Source organism: Mirounga leonina, unplaced genomic scaffold (assembly GCF_011800145.1).
Source record: "Mirounga leonina isolate KUSES-001 unplaced genomic scaffold, KU_Mleo_1.0 Mir_171, whole genome shotgun sequence".
Lineage (NCBI taxonomy): Eukaryota > Metazoa > Chordata > Mammalia > Carnivora > Phocidae > Mirounga > Mirounga leonina.
In genome coordinates this window covers 13532847-13546410 of record NW_023270436.1, presented here as the reverse complement: position 1 = coordinate 13546410, position 13564 = coordinate 13532847, and the positions used below count along the sequence as shown (strand labels likewise).

At 45.9% G+C, this 13564-nt stretch overlaps 1 protein-coding gene across 3 annotated transcripts in view; it reads left to right on the top strand.

Annotated features, from left to right (window-relative positions):
• Positions 1-7640: 7640 nt before the first annotated feature.
• The window catches only part of FBXO21 (F-box protein 21), a 47216-nt gene continuing 41292 nt past the window's right edge, over positions 7641-13564 (top strand). For all 3 annotated transcript variants that reach the window (XR_004681423.1, XM_035017088.1, XM_035017089.1), the window contains exons 1-3: positions 7641-7890; positions 8769-8904; positions 11725-11819. Coding sequence is in view for 2 of the 3 variants with exons in the window: in XM_035017088.1 (XP_034872979.1) it covers positions 7652-7890; positions 8769-8904; positions 11725-11819 (470 nt within the window). In the remaining variant the exon portion in view is untranslated. The remainder of the gene's footprint in view (positions 7891-8768; positions 8905-11724; positions 11820-13564) is intronic.

Here is a 13564-nt window from a genome sequence, read left to right as displayed (position 1 = left end):
GCTTTATTTCTGCAACTCCCCTTACCTGGAAAGCCCACCCTGCTCTTCCACCAATGCCGATCCCACTTCTCTTGCTGAGGGTTGGATGCAAAATCGTCTTTTCAGCTGTCTGTACCAATCACTTGGCATATTGGGGGTATTGCTTTGCAATAGTATGCGCATGTTTTATCTGCCTCTATATATTTGTTACCTCTTGCCACTGAACTCTGAGTACCAACCAACAACATCATCTCCCTGGCACACTGCATTACTATAGCAGAGGTTGGGGTCATGTGGCTGTGAGCAACAGTTCTGCTGATTAGCTTTGTAAAACCCATCAGAGACTTCTGATACCCAGAGCAGGGAGATCGTAAGTTTGCTTTGTTTTAAGCCTGAACGTTGTGGTAATTTGTTACAGCAGCAATGGAAAACTGATACAAAATGAGCATTTAATATGCATTAGTTTCTGATTCCCCCCTGCTCTAGGGGAGAATAGGTTTCCTTGCCTCTTCCAGCTTGTAGAAGCTGCCCGCATTCTTTGGCTTATGACCAGCATCACTCCCCTCTGCCTTCATTGTCAACCTCCTCTCTCTGCCTCTGACCCTCCTGTCCCCCTCTCCTAAGGACCTCTGTGATTACATTGGGCTCACCCAGGTTGTCTAGGAAAATTTCCCCATCTCAAGATTCCTAACCTAATTAAAACTGCAAAGTCCCTTTTGCCATGTAAGGTAATTGTGGTACTGTGATTTAGAATAAAAAATATATATTTGGTCTTCACCCCCATTTCTGGCACAAAGTTCCTAAAATCCTTGGAATTTCCTAAGTGATAAGAGGGATAAATTCTCGTTGTTCCTTTCACCACACCTGAGTTTATGTGAATGAATTGACTTATGAAAAGCACCTGAGGATGGGGACTGGTTGCCAGGGAAACCAACCACATGATCAAAGGGTTGGAACTTTCCCTCCCTTTCCTTCCCACCCTTCCTGACCTGCAGGGAGGTGGAATCAATCACCAGTAGCCGATAAGTCAATCAATCATGCCTTTGTAATGGGAGCCTCCAAAAAAACCCAAAAGGACGGGATTCGGAAGTATCCAGGTTGGTGAACACGTGGAGATTTGGGGAGAGTAGCATGCTCAAAAAGCATTGGAAGCTCTGAGGCCTCTTCCCCAAAGCTTGCCTTATGCATCTCATCCATCTGGCTGGTCCTGAGTTACATCCTTTTGTAATAAGCCGGTGATCAAGGAAGTAAAATGTTTCTGAGTTCTGTGAGTCATTCTAGCAAATTAATCAAACTGGTGAAGAGGTCGGGGGAACTTCTGATTTATAGCCAATCAGAACCACAGGTAACAACCTCTGCTTCTAAGTATCGGCTAAAGTGGGAGAGAGGGGGACAGTCTTATCAGTCTGAGCCTTGAACCCGTGGGGTCTCCAAGTAGACAATGTCAGAATTGGGTTGAATTGTAGGACACCCAACTAGTGTTGGAGGATTGCTTGGTGGTGTTGGAAGAAAACACACACCTCATAGTACAATCAGAGGCTCCAGAGATGTGAGAACATGAACGTGTTTGGGGGCCATTACTCAGCCTGCCTTAGTCTGCACTCTAGCCCTAAAGATTCACGCCCACCCTCCCACCCCCGCCCCGTGCAATTTACAACCAGCTGAGCTGACTTGCATTTACGGGATTAATCCCTTATTCACTAGAAATATAATGAGGACCTACTACGTGTTGGGCCCTTTTGTAGACATTGGACGTCAACCAAGAGGTCTCACATTCTGTTGGAAGGCGAGAGACGGTAATTTTTTTGAAGGAGTATGTCATAATGATAAATGGTGATAAGTAACTTTGGAGAAAAACAGCAGAGTGACGGAGAGTTTACAGAAGGTGGTTGGGGAAGGTCTCATCAGCCCCGTGACTGAGGCGGCCTAAGGGAGCAAGCCCAGCATGCTTGGGGGGGTAGGGGGTGCTCTTTGGTCTGAAGAAGTGTCTGTAGGATAGGGTGACACCCTCTCACATACCTTAGCCGTACATTCAGTAAATATCTGAGCAAAATCGGACAGAGGCCCTGCTGTCATGAAGGTCATCATTTTAGAAGAAGAGATGTGTTTCCCGTGGAGCTAATGAAGCTTAACTCCAGGGCCCCCTCACTTGGAAAGACCCTTTCAAGGCCCCTTCTTTTCTCATTCTACCCAAATGTGCCCCTGTTCATTTTTTTTTTTAAGATTTTATTGATTTATTTGACAGAGAGAGAGGGAACACAAGCAGGGGGAGTGGGAGAGGGAGAAGGAGAAGCAGGCTTCCCGCCGAACAGGGAGCCCGATGCGGGACTCGATCCCAGGACCCTGGGATCATGACCTGAGCCGAAGGCAGACGCTTAACGACTGAGCCACCCAGGCGCCCCAACCCCTGTTCATTTTTGAGTTCATCTTGATGCCTTCCTTTTCTAAAATAGGGCCTCCAAACAGTATAAACTTCAGGCCCCACGGAAGCTGGATCTGCCCATGCCGGTGAGTGAACCCAATAGTTCACACAATAGTTCACACAATAGTACAGTGTGTGTACTATGACAATTTGGGAGTGTGTAATGAATGGAAGGGGACCCCTTGAGGGCACAGTCCCCCCAGTGTGTGTTTCTGCGGACACGGTGCTTGAGTTGGGACATCTAAACTTGAGTTAGGAACTGGGAAGCCGGCCCTCCAGGAAAAAAAAAAAGAACGGAATTAACAAAGGCCCTCAGGTGGGACGGAGTCTGGGGAGATGGATCAGAAGAGAAAGAGTTTGTATACGTATTTTGAAGGCATTGAAGATGGTGAGGGCTGTGGGAATGGTCTCTCTAGTTAGGTCGTAGAGATCTCTTGGGAGAGGAATATTGAAACCCTCTAGCCAAAGATAACCAGACCTACACCATATGCGATGATCCACAAAGATGGGTTTATTCGCTTGCTGGGGCAGGGAGGGGGCACCCGGGGCCAGAGGGGATTAGGCTGGGATTTGGACTTGTGTTAGGTAATTTTAAGGAGGAGGTAGGGCTGTGGGGATTGGCTCTCTGTTCAATACAGTCGGCAGTTTGGGAAGAGGGTACTACGGGGTAAATTGTTCAGAAATTTCCCTGTTGCCCAAGCAGAAAGAGACTCCTTCCCTTTTTCCCTTCTTAGAGCATTTCCTTGAGAAACTGTGTGCGTGTAAATCTTTCCTCTGTCTCTTTGATATGTATGTAAATCTTTTGCTGTTTTTTTAATATGGTAGACTGTATGTAACAGAAAATTTACTGTTTAGCTATTTTTAAGTATACAATCCGATGGTATAAAGGACAATGGTGGGGGCGCCTGGGTGGCTCAGTCAGTTGAGCCTCCGACTCTTGGTTTCAGCTCAGGTCATGACCTCGGAGTCAGGAGCTTGAGCCCCGCATTGGGCTCCATGCTCAGAGGGGAGTCTGCTCCAGATTCTCTGCCCCTCCCTCTGCCCCTCCCCCCGCCCCCCGCATACTTTCTCTCTCTCTCTCTCTCTCAAATAAGTAAATAAATCTTAAAAGAAATATAAAGGACAATGGTTTATAACTGTCGCCAGTATCTATTTCCAGAACATCCAGAACATTTTCTTTTTCTTTTTCTTTTTTTTTCAAGATTTTATTTATTTATTTAACAGAGACACAGCGAGAGAGGGAACACAAGCAGGGGGAGTGGGAGAGGGAGAACAGGCTTCCCACAGAGCAGGGAGCCTGATGTGGGGCTCGATCCCAGGACTCTGGGATCATGACCTGAGCCAAAGGCAGATGCTTAACGACTGAGCCACCCAGGCGCCCCCAGAACATTTTCTATCACCCGGAACAGAAACTCTATTACCATTAAGCAGTAACTCCCCATTGCCTCCTCCCTCCCAGGCCCGCCCATTAATCTACTTTCTAACTCTATGAATTTGCCTATTCTCGATGTTTCACATAAGTGGGATCATACAATATTTGTCCCTTGTGGCTGGCTTCTTTCACTTAGCATCATGTTTTCTTTTTTTTTTTTTTAAGATTTTATTTATTTATTTATTTGAGAGAGAGAGAGAGTGAGAGAGAAAGAGAGCGTGAGCAGGGGGAGGGGCGGAGGGAGAAGCAGAGTCCCTGCTGAGCAGAGAACCCGATATGGGACTCCATCCCAGGACCCTGGGATCATGACTGAGCTGAAGGCAGGTGCTTAACTGACTGAGCCACCCAGGCGTCCCCACAGATCTTTTTTAAGGGCTCATCAAGCCTCTTGCCAGTAGCACATCCCAGGAATGTTTTTTCCTTAGGGGCCTGAGGAGCCTCTTTGAAATGCAAATATCAAGGAAGATAGTGTCCCTAACTCCCTGGGACCGTGGGGGTTTAGCCTAAGCAACTTGTTCCAAGCTGTAACCACCTGCTTATCGTAAAGATGAGAAGTTTTATTATTTCCTTGAGACAAAGGCAATTATCCAGCACAATGTGTACCCCGATTACCAAGTGAGTTTAGGATGAACTAGGAAAGATGTGTCGGGTCTTTCTACCCAAGGACAAGTTAGCCTTAATCTTGAGAGCATGTTTGGGAGGCAGTACTTGGCTATATATGAAAAGCGTGGGATTTCTCTCCGTTTTGTAATCTCATTAGCAGATGACCCACGCTGTGCCTCAGGTCTAGTTTGCTTATTCACTATTAAAACCACTCTTTTCTAGAATTGTGGAGAGGCTTTTCTGGATTGGCAGGAGATTTTAATTTTTTTCTCCTGACGGTATCTTCGTCATCTTTGATCAGAAATGGGAGAAAGGAGGGGCACGTGGGTGGCTCAGTTGGTTAAGCAACCTGCTCTTGATCTCAGCTCAGATCTTGATCTCAGGGTGGTGGGATTGAGCCCTGCATCGGGCTCTGTGCTGGCTGGGGATAATACTTAAAAAAAAGGGGTGGGGGTGAGAAGGAGGGCCTGGGTGGCATTGATAAGAAAACAATAGTTGTTCATGGGAACAGCTTGCCAATCCCCTGTGCAGCTGTGGGGTCTGCCTTCTACCTAATGGGCTGAAAACTTTGGTTACCAAAGTCTGAGTGTCATTGGGGCTGATTTTCACATTCTCTGGGCCAGGGTGAAAGCCAGGGGAATATTTAGGGGCCATGCTGGGACATGGACTGGGACCATGGCTAAGGAAACAGAGAGAGAGACAGATTGATAACTATTAAGAGTGACCTTTTAGAGAAGAAAATTGTTTCCTTATCCCCCCCCCCCCAAAAAAAAAGAGTTTTCTCAAAGAAACTGAAGCAGAGAGAACATAACCTCTGTTTGGGCATTCGAGTATGGAGAGTGCTTCCCAGCACACTTAAGATCCCAACCCTCTTTCCAGGCCCTGTAGGATCTGACAGAGTTAAGTACGTGCTGTGCTTGAGAGCATGGAATCTGGAGCCACCACCTCATTCCAATTCAGAGCTGCCCAGCTGAGACCTTCCCCACTTCCTGGTCCACAAAATCAAGAGCACAAAAACAAGGTTGTTTTACACCCACTAAGTATTGGGTTTGTCATGCGGCAATAGTAACTGACATATATGCATGGTTTCATTTAATAGGAAGATCTGTTGTTATCCCCATTTTATAGAGGAGGAAACCAAGGCACAGAGGAATTAACCTCTATTGGTCATTCAGATGGAGATGGTGAGGGAGAAAGAGGTGCCAAGGATGGCCACAACTTCTAGTTTTGCAGAAATGGATGGATGGGTGGCCTTTCCTAAGGCAGGAACCACTGGGGGAGGGCAAGGAGAAGTTGCTGGAGGATGTGTGTTTTCTCCTGGACACATTGAGTTTTAGGGACCCAAAGGGAACGTCGGGTGAGCAGTTAGCTAAGCGAGTCTAGATCTCAGAGGAGTGAACTGGGCTGCAGAGAGAGTTGTGGGCATCAACCCAGAGATCAAGAAGAGTCCCATGCTCTCCTGACTAAGCCCACCAGGTGCTCCTAAAATTAAACATTTTAAGATGAACTATTCAGTGGCATTTAGTACATTCACAATGTTGTGCAACTACCACCTCCATCTAGTTCCAAAATATTGCCATCTCTCCAAAATAAAACCTGTACCCATGAAGCAGTATTTCCCCATCCCCCCACGACACACTTTTATCCAGCACCTTCCCTGTGTCCGGCTCTGTTCTATGCACTTTATCTCCATGTACTCACTGAATTCTCATGACAATCCCAGGAGGCCAGCATTCTTATTATTATCCCCATTTTACAGATGAGAAACTGTCCCTCAGAAAGTCTGACCTGCTCTAGCTTAACAGCTGGTTGGATAATGCAAATAAAAGACAATTATTGAGGATCTGCTATGTATGGGGCCTGAGCCAAGTCACGGGGCACCCACCCGTGAATCAAATACAGTCCTGATGCTGAAGTTGCTTCTGATCCAGCAGGAAAGACGAAGGTTGGACAGTTATAAATTAATTCAGTAAGTAACGACAAGACTGAAAAATGCTGGGAAGGAATCCTATGTGGGACAGTGGGACTGAGGTGAGGGAAGGGAGGTCATCTGGAGAGGTTAAACTAAGGCCTGGAGGAAGAGGAGGAGTAGCTAGAAGGAGGACATTCTAACACAAAATATATTCCAGGCAGTGGGACCAGCATACCTGTGAAGGCCAGAAGTGGAAGGAAAGAGACCAGGCTGGCTGGGATGTGACTAGTGAAGGAAAGAATGGCTTCAGATAGATAAGGAGAGGTAAACAGGGGACTATCCCTTTGCAACAATGTTGGGGATTTCGGATTCATTTCTAAGGGCAATAGGGAGCCATGGATGGCTTAACACCATCCATTGAGAGTTAACTTTACAACTTCAATATTTTCAGGGCATTCTGATTTCCAAATTGGGGTGGGGGCCTTATTGAGCCTCCATGTACTGACAGTAGACCCATCGTTCTATACCTATGTGTCCCCCCAACTGGACTTAGAGCTCTTGTGAGGCAAGGACACCATATCACTCACATCTGTATCCCCAGGGCACACAGCACAGGGCCCCGGGTTAAAAATAATAATATTTATTTGATATTTATTAATAATATAATTATTATTATTATTATTATTATTGGTGTAGGCACTGAATTACCCGGATGGTAATTCCTGCTTTAAGGGTTCAAAGCCAGGCTCTACCACTTTTTGTGTCTGTGACTTTGAACCAGTGACTCCCACCTTTATGAGCCTTGCTTTCCGTATTCCTAGAATGGGTATAATTACAGCACCCATCATAGAGGGCTCTAATAGAGGAGAAAGAAATGTAAAATGATTGGCACAGCCCCAACTCAAGAATATTTAGAGCGCAGTCAAGCAGAAGTCAAGAGGCTCTTTAGTACACGGGATTGTGAGCAAGTCCGTTTAGCTCCCCGATCCTCAGTTTCCCCATCTGTAACTCGGGGAGATAAGAGGTGATAGGGTTACTGGGAAGGACCGCTGAGCTCATGCACAGGAAGCGCTCCGGACACACAAGAAAGTTGGATGCTGCTATTACCTCGGGTTCGCCGCTCTCGGACCCACCGCGCAGTTGGCAAGAACCGGCTTCGCTCAGCCGGCCTCAGCCCGGGCCGAGGGGGTGTGGCCAAGAGCGCGGGCGGGGCGATCCGTGCGCCCGCCCCTCAAGGCGAGTGGGCGGGGCGAAGCGGGGCGCCCTGGCGCGCGCGCGCGGCGGGCCCAGGTACGCGGACAAGATGGCGGCGGCAGCGGTCGACAGCGCGATGGAGGTGGTGCCGGCGCTGGCGGAGGAGGCCGCGCCCGAGGCGGCGGGCCTCAGCTGCCTCGTCAACCTGCCCGGCGAGGTGCTGGAGTACATCCTGTGCAGCGGCTCGCTGACGGCCGCCGACATCGGCCGCGTCTCCAGCACCTGCCGGCGGCTGCGCGAGCTGTGCCAGAGTAGCGGGAAGGTGTGGAAGGAGCAGTTCCGGGTGAGGTGAGCCCGCCGCCCCGCCGCCCGCGCCCCCGCCCCGCGCCCCCCGGGCCCGGGCCTGGCCGGCCCACGCCGCCGCCTCCCTGCCCGCGCGCGGACCCTCTCCCCGGAGGCCACCCCCGGACCCCTGCCCGCGGACCGACAGACAAAGGCCTCCAGGCCGCCGGCTCCCCGGGCCCCTGGGGTCCACGCCGCGCGGACCCGCCGCTGCCCAAATTGCGCATCGGGAAGCGCCCGGCAGCCGGGGGCCCCCCATAGAGGGTGACGACGGTAGGATCGCTGCTGATCCATCCTGCGCGCTTCTTTGTGCCCGACTCCGAGCTAAAATGTTTACATGGATCCGGCGATGCAGTGATCCTAACAGCCCTCGGAGGAAGCGGACGCAGCATTGCCCGGTTGCGGGCGGAGAGCACAGATTTCGGTGTGGGACCCCGGATGAATCTGGCCGTGGCACACTTGCCGTATGACCTTGGGGGGGGGTAGCGACTTCCCTTTCTTTTGCGCCTCATTCATCGAGTTTACACGGTGATAATCAGACCTACCTTTTACTGCGGTTATTAAATGAGATGATGTGTAAGGAGCATTTATTTACACAGGGCCCGGCCCTTGGGAGGCGCGCGATCAATGTTAGCAGCCCTTGTCGTCACTATTATTGTTGTTGCAACTGTCCCCATTTTATAGATGGGGAGGGGAGACGGAGCATTCCTACTGCTACGCCAAGGTCACGCCGCGAGCTGCGTGCCGGGTGGAGATTTGAGCTAGGGTCACCGCCAGGGCCCCTGGTGCCACTAACTGCTTTCCCTGTTTCTCAAGGCTGTCTTTGGTTCGTGTGTCTGCCTTTGAGTCTCCGTTAAGCTGAGAGGGTGTTTCTCTCCTTGTAGGTGGCCTTCCCTTATGAAACACTACAGCCCCACCGACTACGTCAATTGGTTGGAGGAGTATAAAGTTCGGCAAAAAGCTGGGTTAGAAGCCCGGAAGATTGTAGCCTCATTCTCAAAGAGGTTCTTTTCAGAGCACGTAAGGATCCGTTGATGTAGCTCCCCGCTTTTGCCTGCTAGTGGTGTGTGTCTGGGTCTGTAGGCATTAGCTCATCCAGCTTTCTGATACTCCTTTTTCAGTTCTCTCACAATCCCTGACTCACTTAGATGGCCGCAAGAGTCATTGTGTCCTTTTCCTCCCATCCAACGACACGAAGCCATTTGTCCCTGCCAGCTTTACTTTTCTAAAGCCAGAGAGAGGATGGGGGTGGAGAGGGAGGGAGGGACCCGCAGCACAATGTAGAGGGAATCCAGATCAGCATTATTTTTCCTGGAGGAGGCTAAACATATTTTTCACAGCCCCCGCTTGAGGTAGGGGATCATCAGTGATCGAACACTACAGATTTCGTTTGCCCAGTTGCTTTCCCAGAAGGGTTGACAAAATTAATATGGTTTTTCTTCTCTGGCTTTGCAAGTTCTAACTAACCACTAGTGAATAGCATTGTTTCTTAAGGTAACAGAGGATTGGAAGCTATCTGTAAATCAGAAGTATTACTACCTCAGTTAAATTATCTTGCATTCATTATCCCTGAAAAGTTTGTTTTTTTTTTTTTAATGTTGCTGAAATGCATGGGTTTTTGTAGTTGTTTTGTTTTCCCACAAAGCGTCTCAAAAGTTTCTATATTAGGTCATGATTCTTAACTTTTTGTAATTCCGGGAAGTAGTTCACACTGATATTTTAAATTTTTCTTTTTTTTTTTAAGATACTATTTATTTATTTGACAGAGAGATAGAGCCAGAGAGCACAAGCGAGTGAATGGCAGAGGGAGAGGGAGAAGCAGGCTCCCTACTGAGCAGGGAGCCCGATGCAATGCGGGGCTCAATTCCAGGACCCTGAAATCATGACCTGAGCCAAAGGCAGATGCTTAACCAACTGAGCCACCTAGGCACCCCTTAAATTTACTTCTGATTGACGGCCTAGAAATAGAGCCAGTCTGATTGGGTTTGGGGTTTTTTGTTTGTTTTAAGTAAACTATATGCCCAGTGTGGAGCCTGAACTTAGGACCCTGTGAGATCAAGAGTCGCATGCTCTGCTGAGTGAGCCAGCCAGGTGCCTCTGATTTATTTTACTGTCCTGGTTTACTGAAGATTAATTCCTCTTTTCTTACTTTCTTCCTTTCTTTTTTAAGATTTTTTTTTTTTTTTTTTTTTTAGATTTTATTTATTTGACAGAGGCAGCGAGAGAGGGAACACAAACAAGGAGTGAGAGAGGGAGAAGCAGGCTTCCTTGGAGCAGGGTGCCTGATGAGGGGCTTGATCCCCGGACCCCAGGATCATAACCTGAGCCGAAGGCAGACGCTTAACGACTGAGCCACCCAGGCACCCCAAGATTTTATTTTTAAGTAATTTCTACACTCAATGTGGGGCTTGAACTTACAACCATAAGATCAAGAGTTGTATGCTCTCCTGACTGGGCTAGCGAGGAGGCACCCTGATTAATTCCTATTTTCTAATTTTAATTAATATTACTAAATGGAGTTCATACATGTGAATTGTTTTCAAGACTTTTCAAGTTTTGAAAGGGAAAATTTGAACTTTGGACAAATTTGAACTTACTCCCCTGTGGGGAGTAAAACTAGATATACCCCATGTAATTCATTTCTTCCAGTCTGTCTGTCTTTCTCTTTCTTTCTTTCTCTCTCTCTTTCTTTCTTTTTTTCTTTCAGATTTTATTTATTTATTTGAGAGAGAAAGAGAGAGCAGGAGCCAGAGTGAGAGCAAGCAGGCAGTTGGCGGGAGCAGGGATGACACAAGCTAATTCCAGACTAAGCGCAGAGCCGGACGTGGGTCTTGATCTCAGGACCCTGAGATCATGACCTGAGCCGAAATCAAGAGTGGGACGCTTAACTGACTGAGGAGCCCCTAGTGTAATTCATTTCTATAAATAAATTTTTGTTGATACTAAGATGGACAGAATTTATGTTCTGTTCTGGATAAGCCATGCCCTGGCCAAAAGCATTCATATCAAATTTTAAAACTGATACAAATGTGATTGCACACACATATATTTGGGTGCTAGATGTATTTGATGCACTTGGTCATGGGCTACTAATTTGCATCCTGTTTCTAGTCCAGCTGGTTTTGTGTGCATTTTAACAGCCTGTGTGTTTGTCTAATAATGATGAATTACTGTATTTTTTCCTTAGCTCCCTCTTTCCCTGTACCACTGCCTAATTAGAAGTATGTCAAGGACTTTGAATATAGCAGGAATAGACTTAAGATTGATCTGTGGGCGGATGATTACTTTGGCTCAGGACCCTTATATTCGTGTGTTCTCTGCATGCACACAGGTTGACATGAAATTTCCTAACTACTTTCAAAACAAAATGGGAGAAGTAATAGAATTTTAAAGCTTATTGGTACCACCACCTCAATTTACAGAGGAGAAAATAGGCCCAGCGGGTTAAGTGAGTTGCCCAAAGTACTAGGCTTCTCTCTGGTCCTCTGCTCCTACTTGAGTACAGCATAAATTGCGTGAAATCACTGTTGTAAATTACGATATTTTGTATTTCTAATCCTTGTTTCAGAGCTATTTTTCTTCACATTAGAACTCTGAGTAATTTCAGAAATTCCAGACTATGAAAATATAATTAATTTACAACCGGGGCTGTAAGATCTGAACAAATTATTGTTACTCCACATGTTACTTTCCACCCATGGTGGGTGCTGCAGGATAGTGTAGGACAGCTGTTACCACTTCCATGCACATGAGCATCATTGTTTGCAACTCAGATTTGTGTGTGAGAGTGACAGATTATTGCCTGTTATTGAGGCCTGTTTGTATATGTCTTCTTCATAGGTCCCTTGTAACGGTTTTAGTGACATTGAGAATCTTGAGGGACCAGAGATATTTTTTGAGGATGAATTGGTGTGTATCCTAAATATGGAAGGAAGGTAAGTCATACGTTTTAGCAGGGATTGTTTTTTGTTCATTCTAATAATGCCCAGAATTAACTGCTATAATTTGTATGGGGCTCAGCCCTGGGATATGTTTTCCAAATATTTCATGTCTTGCCATCGTTATATATATATATATTTTTAAAGATTTTATTTATTTATTTGAGACAGAATGAGAGAGAGAGAGCACATGAGAGGGGGGAGGGTCAGAGGCAGAAGCAGGCTCCCCGCCGAGCAGGGAGCCCGATGCGGGACTCGATCCAGGGACTCCAGGATCATGACCTGAGCCGAAGGCAGTTGCTTAACCAACTGAGCCACCCAGGCGCCCGCCATCGTTATATTTTTGAAAAATTCTGTGTAAGTAATTAATGTAAATACCCTGAGACAATGGATATTTAAAGAAACCTTGCAAAAATCCTTTTGGAAGGAAAAGAGAATTAGTATTTATTCCTGGTATGGGTCAAACACTGTGCTCGGCACTCGTATCTGTTACGTAATTTAGTAATATAAACTACCCTTCCTTTATGACCTTTCCACCTACCATCACCAAATTTGTCTGTTATGGATTGAATTTTTTTCTTAATTTCTTAGGCATGTTTTAATTTAATGGAGGATTTTCTTATGATTTCTGAATTTTGTTAAGAAATGATCTTACTTTGGCCTTGAACATTATTGGTATCTGATTGAACCTTTCCTTTATCTCTCCTGATCAAGAAGAATCCATCGTCTCTTGTTTGTTGTTTAAAAATTTTTATGCCTCATATGTTCTGCTGTGAAAGTTAATTTCCAGTTTACCTAAAAGATGACTTGGCTTCCAGTTTAACATACCTATGAAAAAGATTTTCTGCCCTAAAAGTTCTGGAAACTATTAGTAATAGAAGATAAGAAGGCTAGCTTAGCATCTTCCTTAGAGCTTATTGTGCGATAGTTCACGAACAAGGCATAGGATATTTTTCTTGTTTTTAAAGAGGTTTAGGAGAGAGAACTATCTATCAGGAACAACTGTAGGGGAGAGGTAAGATGTGCCACTGTTCTAGGCCTTGGATGAGTTCAGATGCAGAGGTCATTTTTCTGTTTCTATTTTGGTTTATCTATAAATGAATTGAAGTATGATCTAATAGTATTGTGCAGCCTTAAAAATAAAAGCTGACCTGTCTTTTTTACATATGTGTGAGTATACTTTCAAATACTAAACATAATGTCATATATACTAAGTTTATTGGTTGTTTTAGTTTTGATTTGATGTTGAGTGCAGACTTTTTTGCTTATGCTCTCCCCACTCCCTCCATTTGCATTGGCTTTCCCTGCCCCACCCCTGTAATTAATGAAGACAGCTTAGCCTATGTTCTAACGTGCTGATACACATCGATATATATGGGGATGGAGGGAGATCATTTATTTCACAGAATTGTGATCATAAAATAGGTGCTTTTTTTTAATCTTTTTTTTTCATTTAGCATTACCTTGTGGAAATCTAATCAACTGATAAAAAGTCAAATTCATTTTATTAATGGCTGTATACTGTTTTACAGTACATACTGTAATTTATTTAACTATCCCACTGTTGATGAGCAACCACTTTCTTCTCCATCTTATGTTATTGTGGAGGGTGATGTTTTTTGTGGTCTCATTTCTAAGTAATAGGTTCCTGGGAATGAGTGTCTGAGGTCAGACTATAGAATGTTATCGAAAAACATAAAAGATAGCATGTCCTTGACTGGGGAGACTTACTATTACAAAAA